Source organism: Salvia hispanica, chromosome 2 (assembly GCF_023119035.1).
Source record: "Salvia hispanica cultivar TCC Black 2014 chromosome 2, UniMelb_Shisp_WGS_1.0, whole genome shotgun sequence".
NCBI classification, from domain to species: Eukaryota; Viridiplantae; Streptophyta; class Magnoliopsida; order Lamiales; family Lamiaceae; genus Salvia; species Salvia hispanica.
Window position 1 is genome coordinate 12,882,063 of NC_062966.1, and position 15,501 is coordinate 12,897,563.

The following is a 15,501-nucleotide window of genomic DNA, read 5'->3' on the forward strand; positions in this document are numbered from 1 at the left end:
TCCCTCTGTATCAAGATAAGCGAGGAGCGTTACTTTTTTGCGCTCATTTTTGAAAAATAATAGTATAAAAAAGGTAAAGCGGAGAAAATTAAAATAAAAGAAAGAATAATGCAGATAAGACTTACACAAAAATACGATGAAATATGTTTTGCATTTTTTAAGTTCGTAGATAAGCTTTATAGTAACTCTTCAATGGATGCAAAACAAAGCCATATGATGAATTTATCATGGACTACAATCCAAGTTTGGATGGTCAGAGATGTCATACATAGAAGAAACTACCAAGTACCAACAGTCTTTACATTTTAGATAAATAATTCAATAACACTTCAAAAATTAGGATTGAGAAAGAACAATTGGTCCCCAGTAACCAAGTGAAATTCAGGGATATCTGTTGAGAGAAAAGGAGATGGATAACAACTGAAATTTGCATAATACTTCTCCGGTCTAAAGATAAGGAAGACACTTGTTCGAGACGCAGCAGCAACACTGTCACTGCGTATATCATGTGTCTGGGCCTTGGTCCATGTCTGCCTCTAGTGGTTGCTCGAGGATTATATTACAACTGTTCATAGTACGAGCATCAAGAAGACCATGATTCCAGAGTTTGATCATAAATAATCTCCAGCACCTGTATAGGATGGAAGAAAAGAGTTGAATACAATGACTGGCAAAGACACGGTGTAAATGTGGCAAAATTGATCAATAGTAACAACCTACAAATCCTAAACAGCAGTGAGCATAAACACTTGTTGCTGACCAAGCGTCAGGCTTGTAGCATATATAGAAGGAATTAAATAGGTTGAAAGACAAATAACTTTTCAAGGAAACAGAATCAACCAAAACGGGATTGTGAAACCAACAAATTCATTCTGAGAAAATAAAGTTGGGGAATATAGCAAATAAAGCTAATCGGTTTTCATAGGCAAACTCAGCACAGTAGAAGAAGTTACCAAAGTAGTGCTGGTATCTGAACAAGATCCTGCTTGTGCAGTTTGGAGAAAGCCTCACACGCCCAAGGAATATGACCATCCGCCAATACTCTGCCATCATGATGGAACAAATTAAATACGAAAAAGTATTGACCGCTTATGCATTTTTGCCAATGTATAAATCCTGATCTACATGCTGTTTTCCTTGAGAAGTTTAATACTAATGTAGCTAGAAAGAGAACTATGCTGCAGTTGTTCTGTTGTGCTGAATCCTAAAAAGTTCTTTTAAGAGTTTACAGTTCAACCAAGAAAACTTTGCTCCACTCAGCAGCAGCCCGAGGCATTCTATAGAAAATAAAACTAACTGAGCATTGAGAGCAGTTGACAGCCCATCTTCATGACCAAGAAAATTATATTTCACCCACTACGTGTATTTGGATCGAGTTACTTAGGAGCTATTTGGAGATTGATTCTTTAAAACCAAATTCTACCTCTTTTAGTGAGGCTCATTATCATAAACTACTCAAGCTTTAGTGTGAGAATACTTGCTCATTGGTTTGTGAGCAAGTTTGATAATATATCCACAAGCTAGGATGAGTTTACAAAACTGCTACTGCCATTTACATTTCGCACTTATACTAGTGACAAGTGTGTAATGATCTAATCAACCTGTTCCATTATGAAAAAACTATGAATTTTAGTACATAAAATATTTGTTTGAAAAGAAATAGTCTGTCTTGGAAAGGATAAATATTTGAATATGAATATAGATTGACAACACTTGCTGAGCCTCGATTAAGCTTGAATAAACTCATTCAGACATGCCCTTTCCATATGTTCGATAAGTTAAGCTCGAGCTTTGCAAAATAATAGATGATCCAAACTAAAACTTTTCAATACCATGTACTGTAATATTCCTAATTTATGTACTTAACATATTTGTACGGTAGCAGTAGAGTGGATTACCTATGTTGGACAAACAAGGCACCAAAAAAAACACTTAATCTACACCCATGGGTAGCAGCAGGTACTAAAAGAACTTGGCAATCATCTCTAAACCTAAAGAATTGGCTTGCAAGCAGAAAAGGTGGAAAGTTTTCAGTTATTTTTTACCAAGTTGATTGATGCATTTCTCAAGGCAACAGCACAGATAGAAAAGCTCTTTCTTTGAAAGATAATTTATCATTGCTATGCAACAGTAAATCAATACAGAGTCAAACAACACTTGCAGAGTTGCAGACATGTAGCGCCATATGCTTTTTGGATATGAGTTATATTTCTATCCATGAATTGTCTTAACAAATTTGTGTCTGCGTCCATGTATAATAACATGGTCTATGAGCAGATTATAATGAGATGGTAAAAATGGAAGAGGTTAAAAAACATAAGTTGCTGACCTTTGCTTCCTGACAAAAGAGTTCCAAAGATGCATCAACCGCTTCTCATCTTTTGTGACATCCACAAAGTCATCCAGCATCTGCTCCACATCAGGAAAGCATATGCAAACTCAATATGATGAATCTCCAAAAACTTAAACAACATGGTGATACTGTGGATAGCAGAAAGAGTTTAACTGATGTGATGTGATACTGTGCCTAGGTTGCGGGTGCTCAAGGCCGTGAAGAAAAAAGTGTGACTTAAATGCTAATATCAATTAAAGGATACATATCCTAGAACAAAATCCAGTTTAACCAGAAACCCAATTTAGTAAGATCAGGGCAGAGAATTGAAGAACCAACCACCAGGCTGTTTGTCATCTTACTTGACGTATTGCAAGAGATCCTATACTACTGATGCGAAAAAGGACTTTGCACTACATCAAATGCAATTAGCTACCCAGTGAGCCTGATAAACACAATTAAATTGTACCATATAAATATCAAATGTTAATGGGACTATCAGCTACAGTTGCAGTGTTCATTGCATATTCGCATGTTTGATTTCTATGATTCTATCCACTAAATTTAGCACAAAATACATGGGCGACTCAACCTATATAGTACTACAGTATATGGTAAAAAAGCAATTCAGGCCAATGTTGCTTATAATTTATAAGTTACCGTTATTCTTCGGGCTTTTGCCTATTGACACACAACCAAACTGTCAAACCAAAGCAAATTGAACCTCAAACTGAAACACTTTACAGGCAAATTTTGGAGCAGAATAAACAAGTAATGGTCAGAGAGACTGCATACCCTTCGGTCTTCAAGATCTGCAACATCATCATCAACTTCATCCTCACTGTCCCGATCTGATAAGACTTGCTCCATGGCCATGGGCTGTTAAATTACCAAATCATTACTTCCAGATCTATAAAATTAAATCTCGAGATTCTCTAAGCATAGCATGTCACACTAGTTTCTCAATGTGTTAATTTGTTTTCAAAATGCAACACTGTATACCTCTCAGACATGCATAACCCAGCCTCAAAGTTAGGACAATTTAACATCGTAAAGTGACTGAATCAAGCCAAGTCATCAAAAGACAGGTACAGCACTAGTGATGCAACACACATTCTAAAGACAAAGGATACATGATACATTCACCACCTTTTTTCTTATACTTGGCAACAAGCTTTTGACAGCATGAAGACTATAACATTCACAGACAAGATAACATTAATAAAAAATGTTTTATTTTTAAGTGCTACACACCCCAACTCCGATTATTTGTAGAAAACAAATTTGAACAGTTTATCCAACAACTTTAGACACATTAAAATTGGACCCAACAGAACTGTACTGCATTACATGTGGGTTGAAACTGAAAAATATGACATACATTCATGTAGAAACGCAAAAGTTGATATGATAAAAATGATCATTGAACCACTCACTTGAGCTCTATGAGAGTGAAAGAACTGCCGCTTCTGCAAGAGTGCACGACTGTAGCCAAAAAAAGAGAAATAATAAAATAATCAGTCAGTGATCATATCACTTCGACAGGTAAATTACAGTGGGGAAAAAGATCTAGCTGCTTAATACAACTATGAAATATGAACTCTGTTTAGCTGGCTAAAAAGAGAATCAGCTACACCCCTGAAGTATATAATAGATGTCATTTAACGTATTAAAACAATTCATTGAAAATACCATCCAAGTAACAAAAGCGCAGAGTATTATTGTTGTTTTTTAGGTGTTCAACAAGATGACTCTACGAAAGTTCCTCTGAAACCACATTGTAGTATAAATATAGATGTCGAAAAACTATCTACAAAACAAGTCACTCTTCAATATAATATAAATGTCAAAAAAACCAGGTAGCTCAAAAAGATAAGAGAGTCAAATCAAGCTTAAGGTAGCATATCATGTTAAAAATGTAATTATGAGTTCTTTGAGTCTTTAAACTAAATCTGAGGACTTCACTTACTTTCTAGGATCAGAGCGTTCGACAGATAATTTCCTTGTCTTTGCAAACTGTAGTAATGCTGGATGCGCAATGTTTCCAGGTAATGACTGGACACATTCAGGGTCTGCATATGAATGAGCAGTGGCAGATGAAGCTCTGGGACTGGATGCATCACGGTCTGCACTCTCTTCTACACCAACTAAATGTCAGATGTAATTTTCTTTTCAAGTTTATAGACAGCTAAGCATATTTACACGGAGTAGTATTTTAAACATGTTAACTTTTGTAGTTAATTAGCCCTTGGAGGCAGCTAAAGGAATGCTGCCGGGAAAACTCATACCATGTACAGTTTCGCATCCATGTAAAGGCTATAGCATATATAAGGAGGTCAATGGCCAAGCAAGCAACCTAAAAAGTGAGTATATTTCGTTATGCAGAAACCAGTCGGTTATATTTAAATATTTCTTTTACATTATATTAAGCAGAAATCAATGCAGTCAGTTTCACACAATTCTTACACAATTACACTACTGTTCAGAGAATCTGAGATTCAGGGACCAAATGCAAGAAACTCATCACTTATGAAGTTTAGAGTAAAATCAACTGCTTTACACTACAGCATGACAGCAAACGAAGAAGTAGCTAGTAATGATTCAGCAACAAGGCTACTCTGCTGGATAAATTGTTGATGCTGATAGTCCTACAACCATCTCTTGCTATGGTTAAATATATAAATAAATTATAAATACGCACGAAAGAGAAAATAACACAAATAACCAAGATACATATTGCATGAATTACCAACAGTCTTTTCTCTAAGCTCAATGATTGATCCCGGCATTTCTGAATCTAAGACAAGAGGATGCACAAACTTCGGATTCTGCGTTGGGCTCTTCGTTTTTCTGCGCCGTGGTGCCTTTGAACTGTGTTGCACCCACATTATTTCACAACATTTAACTTTTTAAAATCCCAAACAGCTTATTCTGAAAATATTTAGTCCACCCAAGGCATACCAAAGGAAAAATGTTTGTTGCTTAGGATCAACACCAGCTGCAACATTCTGCACAAAACAAAGTATATATGTTAGTCAAATTCCTTATTGCAATTGAGAGACATCACATAGCTCTATGCACATCAATTACACATTAAGATCTATTTCGCAGGCTTGGGAACATCAATGCCAAAAAGATACATGGGATGTAACAGTGTTGTGAAAAATTGCGCTAAGGGCGCGCTTGGGGCGTGGGGCGGTCAGGGCGCAGCTGTAGTTGCCCCAGCCACCCTGGGCCGAACGATATTCATGGGACGGGCTGGGGCGAGCCAGGGTGGTTTGGGCGGCTGAAGCGCACGCGAGGCGACGGTGGGGAGTCGGCTGTTTCATGCTCAGAATTCCGGCGTGTTTAATAAAGAGGGAAGAAGGGATAAGGAAGATGAAGGGGTCACTCATATTTTAACGTTATAATTTAAGCACAGCTTTTTAGGTGTCTTAAAGAAAACTATTAGTCCCAGTGGTGCAGCTTTTTAGGTCAATTAAATAAATAAAATAAGTCATCTCTCTGTTTCTCTCTAATAGAGAAAGCATTTAGTAAAGAAATCTCTCTTCTTATAGGCGCCTACTGATAATACCCAAGATAAGCGAAGCACTTCTTTTGGGCACGAGATTTAAGGAATTGATATTTAAAGAGTTAAAGTAGAGAGAGTAAAGTATGAGAGAGAGAAAGAGAGAGAGAAGTGAGAAATAAAGTAGGTGGATAATAAAGTAAGAGAGATGATTTTTTGCTAAAAAAGAAAATGCCTCACTTGTAGTGGGACATCCCAAAAAGGAATATGACTTGCTTATCGCTTATCTTGGGACGGAGGGGAGTATTTATTTATAGTATTATGCTTCTAGGAAATTTATACAAAAAATCAGCTGCATGCACTACAAATTAGTACTCCCTCCGTCTAATTAAATATGCAACATTTGGGAATCAGCACGGGTTTTTATGTAGTGTTATTTTGTGAGTTAATGAAGAGAGAGAAAAGTAAGAGAGATGAAAAAGTAGAGATAGAGATGTTTCCATTTTAGGAAACGTTTCATTTTTAATGGGTCAGGGGAAGTATAAGAAACATCATACACCTATATATCTATATAAAATATATATAAAAAATAATTCAGAGGTACTAATCCTATTTTTTAAGTATCGGTCGCCCTGATTCGTGGGTCTCTTGCCCCTTCGCCCCGCGCCACAGATTTTATAGAATCGCCCCGGAGTGCCCCACGCCCCTAACAACACTGGGATGTAATCAAATGCAAACTCTAAATATTGTACAGACTTCAAACTCCTCAACCCAGTGTCAACACAGCGTTGACCGTCGGCCATTAATATTCTGTGGATGTTATTTTGTCACATGTTGACATTTTCTAACGGTTAAGATCATAGTTTGGAGTTTGTATGATATTTATAGTTTGCATTTGATTACATCCCAATACTACCATTACTACTGCACACAATTATAGCTTCAAAAACACTAACAAACATGGTTAGTCAAAGCCAGAGAAAAATAAGCATACTGACCTCAGATCTCCATGTATCGGTCTTTACAGATATATTGACAGCTTGAAATTCCTCTGTTACCTACACAATTTCTTCAGGAATCAGTATAGTTTTTTAGGTATACTGTCAGCTCAGTGACCTACATTAAGTTTACCAACCCAAAATTCAAAGTTGAAGAGGTCATGGCAGGCGGGCAGGTGAAATCTGAGACCCTGATAAATAAACTTCAGGAATCAATGCATAGTCCGGAGAGCATTTTGCACTTGAACAAAATAAAGAAAATAAGATTTTACAGTACCTTAAAGCTTGCACATTTGACCAAGCAGAAAGGGCATGTAAAGTCCTCCGTTACTGTGTATACATATTTTCAAGTCAGCCTTTTCACGTGCAGCAACAAATAAGGATGAAATGCACAGCTTGCACAAAGGTACAAGTCAGAAATACTCTGAAGAATAATACTCCCTCTATCCCAGAGAAACATTCATTCTTTCCAATTTTGGTATATCCACAACAACATTCAGTTTTCATTTTTGGACACTACCCCACCATAATCCCTTTATGTTTTACCATTACTTAACCAACTTATTCACAATATTACTATCCATGGCCCATCACTATAATAACACTATAACATAGTAGGACCCTTTCTCCACTCATCACACAGTCACCTAACAATTTCTTAAACCCGTGCCATTAAAAGTGATGAACATGTCTCTGGGGTAGAGGGAGTATGCAATTCAGAATAGTAACTAAAACCAAAGATGAGTTATGTTTGGCTATGGGTCTTATAAACAAACAAATCTTTCTTTGAAACAAAGGCAAATCATGCAGGGAGAGAAACTAGAGGCCTCTTCTACAAGAATGGTCAACAATGGCAAGCTAATACCTTCAGTCCTCTGCAACTTGTTATTATAGTATCTGTAGTTGAAAACAACATTTCCAGTCCTCAACCTGGACGGCAACAATCAATAGGATAGTGTGAGGCAATGAGATAAGAAGGATATGACATGATGCATTTGCTGCAGGAAGAAAGGAGAAAGTAATTATATTTATTTGTACTCGTTTAAGTCATGTTTCTTTTTTAACTCGTTCAATCTTATGGTTGCAACTACAGGTAGATAAAACCACAGTTCACAACTTCACATACTACAAAGTAAAGAGAAAGAGTCCATCACATTGTTATCAACCATTTCATACAGCATTAACTTTGTCAATTAATATGTTTTTCATGATGCAGAACAAACAAGAATATATTTTATTAATCATCAATTCATTTTCATGATGAAATAGGTTGGTTCAGACTTCAGACATGGCTCATTATAGCAGTAGAGCAATATCCAGAAACATAGTAAGATTAGCAGAGTCCATATTTATTACAAGATTTTATTGTGAGATACCATTTACAGTAGGTAGCATGAATTACAATAAAACAAGCTGCATTTCCATCTTTTAGCAGTTTACAGTTTTAGAGATCAGAAGTATGGTTGCTAAGGTTTTGGTTAGCTCAATATGTCAAAACGGTCTTCAAGCTTTTGGTAGGACAACCCAACTATATTTGCAAACGCTGAGAGTAGGATCCAGGCCCTTAAACAACCCATCTGTCTACCACCCCTTAGGTTGACATGTAACTATTTCCAGGTAGTACTTGTGATGAACTGTAGTCAGAGTAAGCAACACCATGAGATGTTCATCATGAAGTCAGGGTATATGGTAACACTGAGACAAATTCCTAATTGCTTATTTGCTTTTATACTCAGATGAGTGATGCGACTCTGGCTACTTTTGTCAGACAATGTGCATGAAATACATTAAATGTTTGGGTCGTGGTTATGCAATAATTCACCTTATAATCTGAGGCAAAGTGGAGGAGGGAACGTCATAATATGAGAATGAATCATAAGGAGATCTCTGCTTGAGCCCAATTTCTTCTGCTGCAACACGGACTTGCAGTTGTTGAGACAAATCCTTTGGTAAAGCAGACAAACAAGTAACAATCAACAAAAAAGCACTATTCAATGGTAGATCACTAAAATGTTAAAACAGGGTTTCTCTGGGTGTAAAAAATTCTGTTCTCTGTAAAATGGGAACATACCATAGCTCCAGCATGGGGACTGTGAAATGAAAGGCATTTATCTTCTCCAAAACAGCCCGTCTGTGAAAAAGAACTAGTTGAGAAAAGGTGAAGGAAATAGAAACTGAGAGAAATGATGAGGATGACTAATTTACGAAGTTAAACTTATTACTCCTTTAGTTAAAATATTACTCCCTCCGTCCCACTTTAGGAGTCCCATTTGAGTTCGGTGCGGGCTTTAAGAAATGTAAAGGAAAGTGGGTGAAAAGAGATAGTGGAATGTGGGTCCTACTTTTATATATTAGTTTTATAATAAAATGCGAGTGGAAAAAGGTCAGTGGAATGTGGGGACTATTACCATATATCGAATATTTCAAGTGGGACTACTAAAGTGGGACACCCAAAAAATGTCAACCGGGACTCCTGAAGTGGGACGGAGGGAGTAATAAAAAAATCCAATAGGGAGTGAGACATATGACAGTGATCAGAAATATCCAACTAAGCGAATACAAGAGTCATAACAAACTAATATGGTACGAATTGAGGGTGAAACTACAGGTTTTAAGGCCTCAAGAAGACATCTGCATTACATGAATAACAAATACAGCCTTGAGTACCCATAAAGTAACTACTGCTATGCACTGAATGATCAACACAACCAAAATGGTCCCTTAAGACTACAAAGACACCTCCAATGTTATAACAGGCACTAAGGTTAGGCAGGCAGTAAATCAGGGCCTAGCACCATCGTAGGTGCAATAAAGAGGCTAATATTTTTCTTTGGTGAAAGGGTATATGGATGGCCAAGGGCCACCATAGGCCTTGTCAGGACCTATGTCACAACTAGACACCTCAAAGAAACAGCGCAAAATATAGCTACTGCATCAACGGAGAAAAATTAAAATACATATATGAGGAACGAACATAATAATTATCCCATTCATGCTACTGTATCAACAAAAAAGAGCATGTCTTTGCTTAAATGATGGCTTTACAAAAATATATACAGAAGACAAATAAATGAATTTTCTTAGATCTTTTCTCAGGAATGCGGCTAACTTTGACTACTCATTACGATAAGAGCAACCCAATAAAGAAAAGGTGTCCCCATTGTAGCAAATTCAATTCCAAAGAAAAATAAGAACAAGTGAACAACACATTTACAAGTTTTAGAAACACCAGGAAGTATATGATCACCATATTTCAGTTTCATTATTTTATAATTACTGCATACCTTCAGGAGGCAGGAATGCAAGTCAACAGGCAACAACATCTCAGCTCTCCCCCCACTACTCAAGTGAAGCAATTCCATTGGAATCTTACCCAGGAAACAGTGACCTCCAACATTAGCTATCATCAATAAGGAAACACTTAGGCAGGATGACCAGACAAACAAAAAGAAGAAACAAGAAGTGGAAAGAGAAAGATAGGACAGGACAAATTCTAAAGCCTCATTAATAAATTGCAATATGAAAAGAAAATAAAATAGACAGCTTCTAGTGAAAAGAAATTACAAGCAAGAAGAAAATGCATATTATGAGAGGCAAAACTTAACGCCACATTAATAAGAAATTGCAATACAACGGATACCCATGGAACAATGGTTGGAAATTTGGCATATGCTCAACATGACTAACAGCTAAAGAAAATTTGTCAGCCGCAAACAATGTACCTAGTTCTAAAAGATTGGTTATATACTTATCTCTCCGTTCCTTGTTAATAGAGGCATTTCTTTTCGGCACAGAGTTTAAGAATAGTGTGTTAAATGGAGTAAGAGAGATGAAGAGAGAATAAAGTAAAAGGTAGAATTACTTTTTACCAAAAATTGAAATGACTCAATTAACTTGAAGCTTCCCAAAATAGAAAAATGACTCTATTAACATGGAAAAGAGGGAGTGATTATTTATAGGTGAGTACACAGGAAAACAATAGAGCCAAGTTTGATGTGACATCCCCCTTCAAGTGTACTTAATCTTGTTTAGATGAATATGACAAGAATAAGAAGTCTAGAACATGAAGCCTTGCAGCTTATAAGCACTTGTTTACTAAAAGGAAATCTAAAGAGATTCTCCCACTATTTAGATAAAGACTTTTTTTTGGTCCTAAACATATAGCCATTCAAGATTTTGATCCATAATATTATATTTGATAGCTTTGGGTCCTTAACATTATGAATTGGTCCATTTTTTGTCCTAAAAGTGATGGAGCCGTTAAATTTGAGGGTAAAAGCAATTTTGGCCCGATTAGTAACCTAAACACTATTATGTGAAACCCTTAACCAGTAAACTGAAGTCCTTTTTTGGTACTCCTAACATATGAGCATTTTACATTTTTGTTCTAAACATATGAACATTTGCGCTTTTGGTCAAGAACATAATGTTTGCTAGGTTCGGGTCCTAAACATTATAAATTTATCCATATTTTGCTAAAAGTTGACTCGGTAGTTCAATTTTGATGATGTTAAGGTTCAAAATCTCTTCGATGTCCGTCCATAAAATCACACATCGATGGCACATTTTGAATGGAAAGCTAGCGCCTGAATTCGAGCATGTGACAACGGCTCATAGTTGGCCACACCGACAACCTTATCAATGAAAGGATGGTGTAATAAGGCAGTGGCGCAGCTATCGATGACAGTGTCGGCACGGTTGAAGGGTTAGAATTTTCAAAACTAAATAAAAGAAGTAGTTAATAGTAATGTTTACGAGTTTATTAATAGTATCATAAATTTTGAGAAGCGAAATTGCATGCGCGAATTCAGGCGCTAGCTTCGCCTCCAAAGTTCATAATGTTTAGGACCTAAAGCTAGGAAACATAATGTTTTGGACCAAAATGGTCAAATGCTCGTATGTTTAGGATCAAAATGAAATACAAATGCTAATGCCATCTCTTTGACTTCAACAACTATAGTGGAGTATTAAAAAAGTATCCTAATCTAATGGGACAAATCCATCCAACATATTCAACTCACCTGGAAACGATGGTCCATCTGTGTGCTCCTTAAACAATTCAGCTACAAGAGAGTAGCAAACCATGAATTTTTGTAAACATTGTATCCCTTAATGTAGACACCAAATATGGAAAAAGCATACCACAGCTAACTAACAAAATTGTAAGAGAGCCAGATTTGACTTCAGCTAATAGTTTATTAATCTCGGGAAGAATGAAATTTGCTTCATCTTGGTTCATTGCATCATCTTCAGTACATTTAGTCAATATACACTCTCGCCTGAATCGATAAACTGCAGAATCCTGCATCAATAAGAAGTCAGAAAGGTAGAGAGAGCAACTGAAGGTCATAACAAAAACTAATGAGTTGAGCAGAACTCAACCTCTACAACTGCAGGACTATAAACGGGCCTTGCCAACATTATACACAAAGGTAATAGACTTCGAATTTGAGATTCATCATTTACAGTTGACGGTAGGGAGATTGTCATTTGAATCCTACAAAGAAAGCAATACATATGTAAAGTGTAAACCACATCAGTATTGCAATTTGAATGACAACATATGCATCCCAGATTCCAACTATAAAGCATACATCAACTCGAGAGACTTTGAAAAAGAACAAATAAAAAAAATTAGGATGAAAATGGATCGGTAGTGGTAGGTAATATTTGAGGGATGACCAAACAGCGCATTCTTGTAAATATGTCAAGATTGTCCATTGTGATGAACCTTCACACCGAATCAGTATTTTGGTAAAAAAGGGCAATTTTATAGGTCTACCCAGTCCAAGGATACCAATACCATACAATGCTTATAATAAAAGAATTAAGGAATTAGGAACCAAGGTCGAGAAAAGCGACAACATAATATTTATCTTCGTAAGGGATTCCAATACTTCATGGTTTTACAAAAAGTTGATAAGTACCAAGCAAGTGTATGTGGGATAAGGAACATTATTGTTCATGCATAACAATATAATTGGTTGTGAGTGCTTCCTAAATCTGTAGTAGGAACATGGACAACATAAATGTTTGTGAGTGCTTCATAAATAGTGAGAGCAGTTCCTAACTTCTCACGGCAACTGAAAATTCCAAATTAGTTGCAGAAAAAGAAATCTTGACAAAACGCAATATATATATTATAAAGAGTTCTACCTTTTCTTGTGTTTTGCTTGTATTTTGTACCGTAAACATCTCTGAAGAAAGGATGGCTGCAGTAGAAACCTGCCTCTAGTTAGAAATTTCTATCCAAAATACATTTTCCAATAAACATATACTCCCTCCGTAGCTTCTCTACATTATTCTCCCACTTCCTTTACTCTATCTCCACTTTAACTAATTATTATCATTTTCCCAATGTGTCCAAGTAGCGTGGCCAGAGAGAGTACATGAAAGAGATTAAAATTTATTGTTGGCAAAAGGCTGTTAAAAAATAGCCAAAAAATCAATAACTAGGTACTTAATGTGTGCATATGCTGATCATCTAAATCCACTATTGAGTATTGACATGTCAGTACTAAATGAAGTAATTCCTCAACAAATAGCACCAGACAATTCCATCATCATATCCAAATTTCCAAAAAGGCTTTAAAAATATTTCTTGAAAAATGAAATAACATGAGCAACTGAGCAGGACTAAGAGGAAGAGGAGGCAGCAAGATGGAAGAATCTTACGTTTCTAGCAGCACGGCGCTGAAGAATGTTGTACAATTCAACGGGCTTGCAGTAAATTGAGAGGCTTTCCTCAGCTGCAATTTGCTCTTCTGGAGACAAATGCGCACGGGGATCTTGACGACACATATGGTCCGCACCTTGGGAGTAACTGCAATTGCAAACACAATTCCTGTTCCAAGAATTAGATTACACTGATGATCCCAGCTGACCCTAATAATTAGATTTTGATGTTCCATGAACTATAACTAGAATGCACAGGATATCCTAGTTGGCCTCTAACAATGGCATTTCTAAATGCAGTCAACTTGGTTGAAATTAGATGCCAAATTTATGAATCTATCTGACATTTGTCAAATTAAAGACTTAGGGGAATACATAATTCCCTGTTCACATAATAAGTTGAGGATCTCAATTCAATTGATCAGTATTTGGACATAATTATTCAATCATCAGACAACATATTTTCCAATATACTATGAGAGCATGGACACCATAAATAACAACTTCTTGTTAACCACAATGCAAACTGAACAATGGTTCAACAAATGAACAAAACTACAAGAAGCAGTATTGAGCAAGTGGCCTATAGACCTTGCAGCTGCCAAGCATCCGTAAAGGTTTCATGGAATATCAAAGATATAAAAGCTAGTACTCCATATGATTGGCGTTATTTGCAACTTAATGGGCACAGAAAGTAAACTCCAATTAAAGAATCTCACAACCACACAATGCACCATTAATGCTTCCGCGTGTGTGTATCAGAAGAAACGCTTACGCAGTTTCACGAGCCACGAGAGGTATGCCCGGCATCCGTTGCTAGGGCTGTAGTATAAATGAATCAAGCGGACCGGAGAAGAAGCTGGAGTTCGGCTTGTTTATACCAAACCATCAAAATCCTCTTCTTTTTAGGGGATAATACAACCACGTTCCTAGATTATGCCCCTTGCAAGTGCACACTGCTCGATAATGGCTAATCGCAGCTGCGCCTAAAATAATTGCATCAAAACAGCAATTAGTTTCTAATCGCCGACTATATGCTACTCATTATCATACTCGCAATGAAAATAGGTTATCTAAGAGCAGTAAAATCCTCGGATCTAAGCGTTACAAAGTAATGGGGTCGTAACCTTCAATGGAGAAGAATTGGTGGAATTAGTTGAAATAGAAATTGGAGTTCGATTTTGAGAATTAGGGCTTATTAGCAAAATAAAGCAGAGGCCAAAATAGATTTGATTTAATGCTCGACCAGCTCTACCAACAACCACCAGTAGCATTAACCCCAAAGCTCATTTTCATGTCAAAATTAATGTTGATCTATTAGATTAGGGTTGCGCCATATGGTCATAAAATTTACAAGGGATAATGCCAACTAAGAGCATCTAGTAAACGAAAAAGCTATATATTCTATTTACCTTTTTAAAAAGTGAAATATACACGGTCAAAAAATAACACACTTCAAAGGAGAAAGATATATAGAAAAATAAATGATTTTTAAAAAATAAAATAATACTAGTATAAAATGCATTAAAATACATAAAGTGTAATATACCTTCTCACATACATCCCTCTTGGAGAATGATTTTTTATGAAAAGAAGGCAAATATGGTAGTTATAAGATACTTCTTCAAAATGGAAAAAGTATGATATCTTCTTAAATATCTCTCCCCTTGAAAAATAGTTTTTTATGAAAAAAAGGTAAATATGTTAGTTATATAACTTTTCTCTCCATTTACATCTCCCTTCGGAGATGCTCCAATATCATGAAATTTTTAAAAAGTTAGATTTTTCTCACGAACTTTAAAATTGACAAATAATATCACAAACTTTGCCTTAGGTTTGTTATTTCCCACCATTGGATAAATTTCAGCTATATTAATAGATTGAAGAACAAATTTGGAGGGTGTGCTTCAAGAAAAACTATTCTCAAAGATTGAAAATCTTAGATCTCAAATATTAAAACTCTCAAAGATTGAAAATCATGATATTAT

General features: G+C 36.2%; 1 protein-coding gene across 7 annotated transcripts; it reads right to left on the reverse strand.

Moving 5' to 3' along the window:
• Positions 1-193: 193 nt before the first annotated feature.
• Positions 194-14,798, reverse strand: LOC125205529 (polycomb group protein EMBRYONIC FLOWER 2-like). 7 transcript variants are annotated; one of them, XM_048104535.1, is made up of 22 exons: positions 14,641-14,798; positions 14,289-14,499; positions 13,514-13,661; positions 12,995-13,050; positions 12,221-12,335; positions 11,981-12,140; positions 11,860-11,901; positions 10,123-10,238; positions 8,910-8,969; positions 8,661-8,782; positions 7,704-7,768; positions 7,116-7,168; positions 6,961-7,029; positions 6,839-6,898; positions 5,294-5,340; positions 5,082-5,203; positions 4,302-4,479; positions 3,769-3,817; positions 3,128-3,211; positions 2,330-2,409; positions 954-1,043; positions 194-631 (listed from the first exon to the last, which is right to left on the reverse strand). In XM_048104535.1, exons 2-22 carry the CDS (start codon positions 14,321-14,323, stop codon positions 505-507), a joined length of 1,878 nt encoding a protein of 625 aa, XP_047960492.1. In that variant the 5' UTR covers positions 14,324-14,499; positions 14,641-14,798; the 3' UTR covers positions 194-504. The 7 variants fall into 7 exon arrangements, with proteins under 7 accessions (XP_047960492.1, XP_047960496.1, XP_047960493.1 ...); XM_048104539.1 differs by having other exon boundaries at positions 4,302-4,404; positions 13,514-13,682; XM_048104536.1 differs by having other exon boundaries at positions 4,302-4,467; positions 6,976-7,029; positions 13,514-13,682; positions 14,641-14,797.
• Between the last annotated feature and the right edge of the window lie 703 nt (positions 14,799-15,501).